Source organism: Salmo salar, chromosome ssa13, assembly GCF_905237065.1.
Source record: "Salmo salar chromosome ssa13, Ssal_v3.1, whole genome shotgun sequence".
NCBI lineage: Eukaryota > Metazoa > Chordata > Actinopteri > Salmoniformes > Salmonidae > Salmo > Salmo salar.
The window spans coordinates 104,443,021-104,451,191 of record NC_059454.1 but is presented as its reverse complement, the minus strand read 5'-3'; the positions used below and the strand labels follow the sequence as shown (position 1 = coordinate 104,451,191).

Here is an 8,171-nt window from a genome sequence, read left to right as displayed (position 1 = left end):
TAAGTGGTAGAGACAGTTTTACAGTGGTAGCTTAAGTGGTAGCGCCAGTTTTACAGTGGTAGCTTAAGTGGTAGCGCGTTTTACAGTGGTAGCGCCAGTTTTACACTGGTGGCTTAAGTTTAAGTGGTAGCGCGTTTTACAGTGGTAGCTTAAGTGGTAGCGCCAGTTTTACATTTATTGTCAATACTAATATGTTGAAATATTTATCAAAAGTGAAGGAATAGTTTCATTATATAAATATTGTTTAAAGTTCCTTGTGAACTTCTAAACAATGGGAGAGCAGCATTCATTCACTGAAAACAAACCAAAAAACAAATTGAGAAAAACTATTAGCAATTCATTATTTTCACTTTAAAATGAACATGTACCAGAGCCAACACTATTTACAAATAACAGTCACGGAATACAATCCAAATAACACAGTCACAGAATACAATCCAAATAACACAGTCACGGAATTCAATCCAAATAACGCAGTCACGGAATACAATCCAAATTACAGGGCCAAGTGAAAAATAGCAAATATTGCTTTAGAATAACATCTAAAACATTTGAGCCTCATATTCTTGTCCAAAAATATTCCTATTCTCTCTACTCCTCTTCCACTTCCTCATCTGGACAGCAGTAGTATTCCACAAAGCAGATCTGTCCATCATCATTCCTAACCAAGTACTGCAAAGACAGGAACCCTCGGTCATCTGTCCTCACCGAGACCTTACAGGATAGAGCCAAGGCCTTGGTGGACGGCTTCAGTAGAGACATCTTGTACCTGACAAAGAGGACATCAGCAAAGTGACAATCCAGTTAGCATGTACTTCAAAACCATAATTATCCCAGTGAAAGCCATACCCTCAAAGAGTGACCGGCCAGCAAAAACATAAATAACTGAGTAAATTAATTCCATGTTCACATTTCTTGATTTCTTGGAAATGCAGGAATCTGTAGTGCCACACTTCCCGAATATCCAAATACATGATGATAATACAGTATTTAGAAGATTAATGTACCTGTTAGTCTGAGTCTTTGTGCACTGAAACAGCTCCATCATGTCAGAATCCTTTGGGTAATCATAATGGGCATTCCCAGAATTCCCAAAGGTAGACAACCTAAACATGAAAACAGATAGAGAGAAGAAAGGTTAACAATGGCAAGATGATACTCTGCAACCATCATCCTGTAGCTGTAATGACCTCTGTACAACAACCAGCGAACTTGTCAAGACTATCCAGCCTTTTGGTGGAATGGCCAAAAGGTCTTGGACAGACTGCTGGAAACAGAGACTACAGTTAAGAGTCCTTAATTCGCTACAATACAATGCCATTTTGAGATTTCCTCATTTAAAAAAAACCCAAAACAATTTGTTTAGTAGAAAACAAAACAAGTATTGCACCTAAAGTATGGCTGACTGGGAGACATGGTGATCTGCAGGACCTCACTGGTCATGTCCAGCTCAGAGAAGGCCTCCTTCAGACTCTCTGACTGCAGGATGACTTTATTAGTCACATTGGTGCTGCAGAACTCAAAGTCTATGGGCTCCTCTGGCTCCTGGGTGTTGATCTTACACACCGTCACCACACCACCCTCCTCTAGGAACAGGGTCAGGGGGTAGCCGTAACCGTTGTAGCACATCCGCAAGGCAGTGGCCACTCCTTCAACAAAAAGTAGACAAGACGTTAGTTACTCCCAGTAGCTTTAATCGTGTTTTTAGTTTCACATTTTAGAATGAAAGGTGAGGCTGTGACTCTCTCCTAGAATAAAAAGCAGATGATTTTATTAAGGTTAAAATAATGTAGTTTTGACCTGCAAAGTCTTCACCAGATTGTTTTGTAAATCACCCAGGAGAAATCTGAAAGGATATCAAGAAGACAGTCTTCTTCATTACCTGGTACTGTACTTCCCCCAAAGATGGTGAGACAGTCCAGAAGAACGGTCAGGTTGACCTGAAACCCCACTGAGTCCTCTCTGATGGTAAACTCCTGGAAGATCTCAGCCTGGAAAAGAATGACAACATTAACGAGACATGACAACACAGCCCATCTAAAGGTTAATGACTCATAATTTGTGTATGTTGATATTCCTGCACTAACCTGAATGAAGGCATTGGCTTGCAGACATTTAGAGTCCTCCACAGTGACTTTCAACCCGTTTGGTGTGGCATTGAAAATTGCATGATCTTTGAAGGTGATGGCTTTCAAGATGTTGGACAGATTCCGGACATTGTCCAGACTAGCTACAAGGACGTAGTTGTCACCTCCAGTCTGAGACTGAGTAGACAAGGGCATTTTCTATCTGAAATAAACAAAATCAACAACAATCAAAGGAGGAAAGCAAACTACAGTAGCTAGCTAGATGATTGAAATCGAGATTAGCTAAAGTTAACATAACTAGCTAGCCATTCTAGCTGTCAGTCCACTTCAGCCGGCTAACGTTACGATAAATATGATCTGCAAGCGTTAACTTTATATAACCAGTAACGCTGTGTCACACTCACACAATTGTCACTCGTTTTAGAAGATTAATCTTGATATATCAAAGTCTGTTGACGTTTTTAAAGAATCGCGCCATCTGAGATTTCTTAACAATACTTTACTTCCGGGTGTTCTTCTTCGGTGGTACATGACCTGTCTCAAAGCCAATTGCAATATAATTTAACGATTTCGCCCCTTCTGTTTGGAGGTGTTTAAACAACTTAGTTTTCTAGACAGTACCTTGTCCATTATTGAGGTGTGTATGCATACACAAAAAGAAACACACCGCAACCGGGAGACCCAGCGGGTTTGGCCGGCTGGGATGTCCATGTCCCATCGCGCTCTAGCGACTCCTTGTGGCGGGCAGGGAAGCTGACCTTAGATGGCTAGCTGTACAGCGGTGCGCCTGGCTTCCGGGTTATTTAAAAAAATAAAACTTTATTTAACTAGGCAAGTCAGTTAAGAACAAAATCTTATTTATAATGACCTAGCAATGACGGTTAAGCAATCAGTGTGTCAAGCGATGGGACAAGACTTGTAACTACCAATTGGATATAAGAAATTGGCGAGAAAAAGGGGTAAAAAGTACAAAAGTAATGATAATAATACTTTAAAGTACTACTTAAGTAGTTTTCTTGGGTATCTATACTTTACTATTTATATTTTTGACAGCTTTTACTTTTACTCCACTACAGTCCTAAATAAAATAATGTACTTTTTACTCCATACATTTTCTCTGACACCCAAAATTACTCGTTACATTTCGAAAGTTTAGCAGGCCAGGAAAATGGTCCGATTCACGCACTTTTCAAGAGAATATCCCTGGTCATGCCTACTGCCTCTAATCTGACGGACTCACTAAACACAAATGCTTCGTTGGTAAAATATTGTGTAAATGTTGGAGTGTGCCCCTGGCTACCCGTAATTCAAAAATTAACAAATACAATCGTTCGGTCTGGTTTTCTTAATATAAGGAATGTGAAATTATTTATACTTTTACTTTTGATACTTAAGTATATTTACATCCAAATACTTTTACTCAAGTAGTATTTTACTGGGTGACTTTCACTTGAGTAATTTTCTATTTAGGTATCTTTACTGTTTACTCTAGTATGACAATTGGGTACTTTTTCCACCACGGAGTATAATTTAGCATTACACAAAATACGACACTGACAATCAGAGTAGTTGTAGGGCTGAGCAGGTTAGATATTCCCGTAATCTGCCACTAGATGGCCAAGTGTTACTGCTGATCGATATTTTGAGTGTAGCAGGTGTTCACGACTAGGGTGAAAGTCCGTTTCTGCTCTCTTGCCAATTCCTAATGGCATGACGATACTGAGTTGGCTAGAGGGCAGAAACAGACCGGCACCTGGCTATTGTTGATGAAAGTTACTTGAGAAGGAGACCAAGTCAAGACGCTGGACCAGTTGGATTCAGTATATAGTAAGGCTGTTTATTATGAGACAAAGATATTTGGCTGAGCGTGCACGGACTCGTTCGTTTAGCTCTTAGGGAACTAGCAGAAGAGAGAGCCCCGAAAACATAGTGTGCGTTTTATTTATACAATGAAATAACAGTGTGTTGACGTAGGTTGAGTCTAGTAGGTCCGCTCTCCTGACTGGTCGATGAGTGGAGGGACGGTCCATTCTCCGGGAGTGTCGACTTCCCATTGGCCCTTGGCAGTGTCCTTTGTCCTCGGAGTCCAACACCCCCAAGTGTGTGTGTGTGTGTGTCTGCTATGTCGTGTCTGGGTAGTTGCGATAGGTATGGGGTGTTGTTTTTTACACCAGTGGTCAGTTCGTGTGGCTAGTGCGCTTCCTGTTTTGTCATGTTATGTGAGTGCTTAAGTCAGCCAATTGTCTCTGAGTGTGCTCGTGATTGGTATCAGTTGGTTGCCCAATATGTCTCTGGAGCCCTGCTGTGCACCGCTGCAAAGCATGTCGTGCAAATGCCCTCCTTATACATCACTAGGTAAAAAGTTAGATTATCTTTATTACACTATCAATAATCTCACCTAAAGGGTAGCTAGCCTTCTAATTATTATTACACTAGGTTACTATGCATCTGTTACATTGTCTTTGCCATATCAGTGCAGATGCCAGGCTGTAAACCGGGGTGTGGAGACAGACCTCTAACTCAGACCAGTATATGGGGGCCTAGCCTACCAGTAGGTGCTACTTAATAATTCAACCAGAGAATCTGTTCCTGTGGAGTATTGCTGCTTTGATGTCATCATGATAGAAAGTATTTGGATGCGAAATGGATGTCTGAGCGCAGCTGTTGTGAAGTTTCACTGTGACTCTCCTTTATAGCCTAAATGTCACAAAGACCTGACACTGATATGAACCACAGACATATCTGAACTGCATTCAAACCACTGAAATATCAAATGTCTGAACTGTACTTCACTGCCCTCAAATGTGGCCAATGAATGAACACAGTGTGATAGACAATAAGGCAACATCAAGTTCCACCATCAAGTTCCGTTTAATACAATTTTCTTCTCCCACATTGTCATATGATTAACACATGGAATTAAACATTTCAGTGATAAGAGTTTAACTGACCACATAATGACAGAGAATACATATGTGTCGGCAAAAATACAGGAATCTGAATCATCAATAGGCTACAAAACTGCATTTATTCAGCAATCTGAACCTATTGAAAGGCACTATGGAGTGGAGAGTGGAGTTTAGAGGTTACATTTGCGTCTGTACATCTTTGTACTGACACAATTTACTCATCTCTAGTTACTCTGGCAAAGCACTGGTAGTGATATTATGTACTGTAATGGCAAAACAAAGAGATCAACTCTAATTTTGATTCAGAAATCAATGTGGATATATTCTAGAGTCTAGACATACCGGTAATATAGTCATCTAAATAAAACAAAACAAACCTTATATTCCTATACTTTAAAACATATTAATCTAAAAAAAAAAAACATTCATTCTCATCTGTAACAGCTACCCACTGTGAAAGACAGATGGACACTGCTACCACAGTAGAGAAAGAAAGTGCGAACTTCAAAAGGTAGACTGTCGATCACTGAGGGAAGATCTGACACTGTGGAGATATCTGACACTGGAGATATCTGACACTGTGGAGATATGACACTGCATGCCGCCACTCAGTCACAGAGATTCTTCTGCTTTCACTGGGAATGCAGAGTAGACCCTCCCAAGAGCAAAGTCAACTGATCTGCCCAGACCCCATTCAGTCAGTCAGTAAGGGGGAGACTAAGGCCTATGCTAAAGCCTGTATGAAGGGCCTGTAACATTATAGAATATCTTTGATGCACCACAACAGGTGAACACTGCAGAACCGAAGCCGGAGGTTGAAGCCTTGCTTCAGGCGTCGAACGGCGAGAATAGTGCCATGTCACGTCATGATGTGGCATTTTTGGACCAAGGTCAGGTAGTGTCACCTGGGCTGAAGCCTGTCTTAGGAGCCAATAACAGTGGAGCTCAGGTGACCTCAGAGAGCACCTTGACCCTCACAGCTTTCCTATAGGAGGAGAGATACATACTGTAGAGAATGCAGATTAGCAATACCTTACACTCATTACCTTCTGCCCCTAGGAAGCTACAACAGGTGGAGGAATCGGACACTGTAAAACAAAGTGTTTTAAAATGTCATCAATCCCACGTTTAGGTAAGTTATTATGAAAGACAAACAGCACTTCAAAATGTTTTAGACTTAGGTGTTACTCCCGGGCAGTAAACCCTAGCTAGGTAGTAATGTAATCATTGTTTTGAACCCTTAGACCAAGGTTCCCCAACTCCTTCTTTGTCTACTGTAGTAGAAGTGTCTACTGTAGTAGTAGTAGTAGTAGTAGAAGTGTCTACTGTAGTAGAAGTGTCTACTGTAGTAGAAATCTTACAAAAAAATACCCCCAAAAATTAACATAATTTCAAACCTAGTTTGTATACGATCACGTATGAGTGGGAATACCTTGCAACAGATTTCCAAAATTAAAATCACTTGGAGCTGGTGCAATTAATTTGCTGGTGTTTTCAAAGTGATTGTATACAAATGTAGGTTTGAAATTGTATTTTTTGGGGTATTTTTTGTAAGATTGTATTTTATTTTTTTGCAAACAATTCAAAACATACACATACAAACGACATCACACAAACATGAACGACATCACACCTGCCCAGACCCACATGCCCACACCCCCCCCCCATCTTCGTCGCCCGCAATCACTCTCCGCCACATGGCCTCAAACTGCCTTCGCCCACGCACTTTCAACATCTAGATGATAAAGCATTTCCATTGTGCCAACGACGGAGGATTGGTTCATTTCCAGTTAAGTATACACTTTTGGAAGATGACTGACGAGAAAGGTATCATGCAACCAGTCGAGTATCTCACTGCACCCTCATATGCCATGTCTTGAAATATGCAGCCAGCCAGAATAAAAGTACATTTACATTGTAATGATTGTTTTAGACAAATATATCTGTTTGGGCTTCTTGAGATCAATTTTGCAGTCTACAAATGATCTGTAATTATGTTCTGATCCCCTGACCATCTACTCAACAAAAAAATTGTCCCGCAGCTGAATCTAGTTGATGATCCTTGCCCCGAGACACGTACAATGTTGAACCAGGAAACAACCACATTTTTGGTCCGTTTTAAATAGTTAACTATTTTTGAACCGTGTAGAAGTATGGGGCATTCACAGTGCTCTAAGATATTAGATAAGGAGAGCACATCAAACCACTCCCCCTTGGCCCCGGCCCTAAACAGACATGCAGAGCCATCAAAATTTGGCACGCAAAGTTAAAAAGCATGGGTGAGTTCAGGGTGGCTTCTACATCATGTGCGTCATGTAATATTTCATGCACACGCTCAGGCAGCGTTATGAAACTTTTATCAAATGTATTTTCAACATTATTGAAAAAAAGTTAGTCATATATTTTTAATTGCACTGCAGTTTCTGACACACAAAACACCCCAATCTAAGTTCACTACTTTCCCAATGATTTGGTGCTTAGTGAATATAAACCTACCCATGCTCTTTTCCACCTCTTTAGCAGTTTTTCATGTTCTGAGAGGGCACTCCTCCATTGGCTCATATCTCTGGATGGAATACTGTCTTCATCTGTTCATCAGAAACAAAAGTTACTGTATTTGACACTGTTACTGTTTCAGTACGTTTTCTTCCATTTGGTGCCTATTGAGCATGATGACCCAGTTCTCTTGATTCAACTGATATTACAGTAGGCAATAATGTAATATCAGTTGAAAACTTACTCTATTTGACAATTGACTACTGTAATATCAGTTGAATCAAGAGAACTGGGTCATCATGCTCAATAGGCACCAAATGGAAGAAAACGTACTGAAACAGTAAAATAATTAACACCTGGACTTGCAAACCATTTACCATTGTGTGCCCTAATGAACACAACCCTGGTAATGTAAGCGTTTGCCTGTGGGTGTATTCATTACGCAGATTCTGTTGCAAAACATTTCTTAAACGGAAGCAAATGGAACGAAAACAGGAGGGACCTACCTGTATTTTTCCAATAGAAACTCAATTTATTTGTTGCAAAATGCAACGTTTAGCTAATGATTACACCTCTGTCCTTGTTAATAAGATTTGCGTTGGCATTGATTTTCTAGGACCTACTGCATCATTTGACAAGGACTTATTCATAGGATTCATTCAACATGCAGGCAGGAGCT

General features: G+C 40.4%; 2 protein-coding genes across 6 annotated transcripts in view; both read right to left on the bottom strand.

Moving 5' to 3' along the window:
* Positions 1-331: 331 nt before the first annotated feature.
* On the bottom strand, positions 332-2,583 carry rad1 (RAD1 homolog (S. pombe)). Its single transcript, NM_001141832.1, is given in 6 exon segments — positions 332-769; positions 1,008-1,106; positions 1,391-1,649; positions 1,883-1,991; positions 2,088-2,289; positions 2,492-2,583. Coding segments are annotated over 5 exon segments (840 nt in total). The 5' UTR covers positions 2,283-2,289; positions 2,492-2,583; the 3' UTR covers positions 332-591.
* A 1,320-nt stretch (positions 2,584-3,903) lies between these two features.
* sema4d (sema domain, immunoglobulin domain (Ig), transmembrane domain (TM) and short cytoplasmic domain, (semaphorin) 4D) overlaps positions 3,904-8,171 on the bottom strand; it is a 113,107-nt gene continuing 108,839 nt past the window's right edge. For 4 of the 5 annotated variants that reach the window (XM_014138877.2, XM_014138879.2, XM_045692582.1 and 1 more), the window contains 2 exons: positions 7,493-7,584; positions 3,904-5,981 (listed from right to left, as the gene is read on the bottom strand). In XM_014138877.2, coding sequence (XP_013994352.2) covers positions 5,952-5,981; positions 7,493-7,584 — 122 coding nt within the window. In that variant the 3' untranslated portion in view covers positions 3,904-5,951. Of the gene's footprint in view, positions 6,003-7,492; positions 7,585-8,171 lie in introns of all 5 variants that reach the window. The other variant, XM_014138878.2, reaches the window with a different exon arrangement.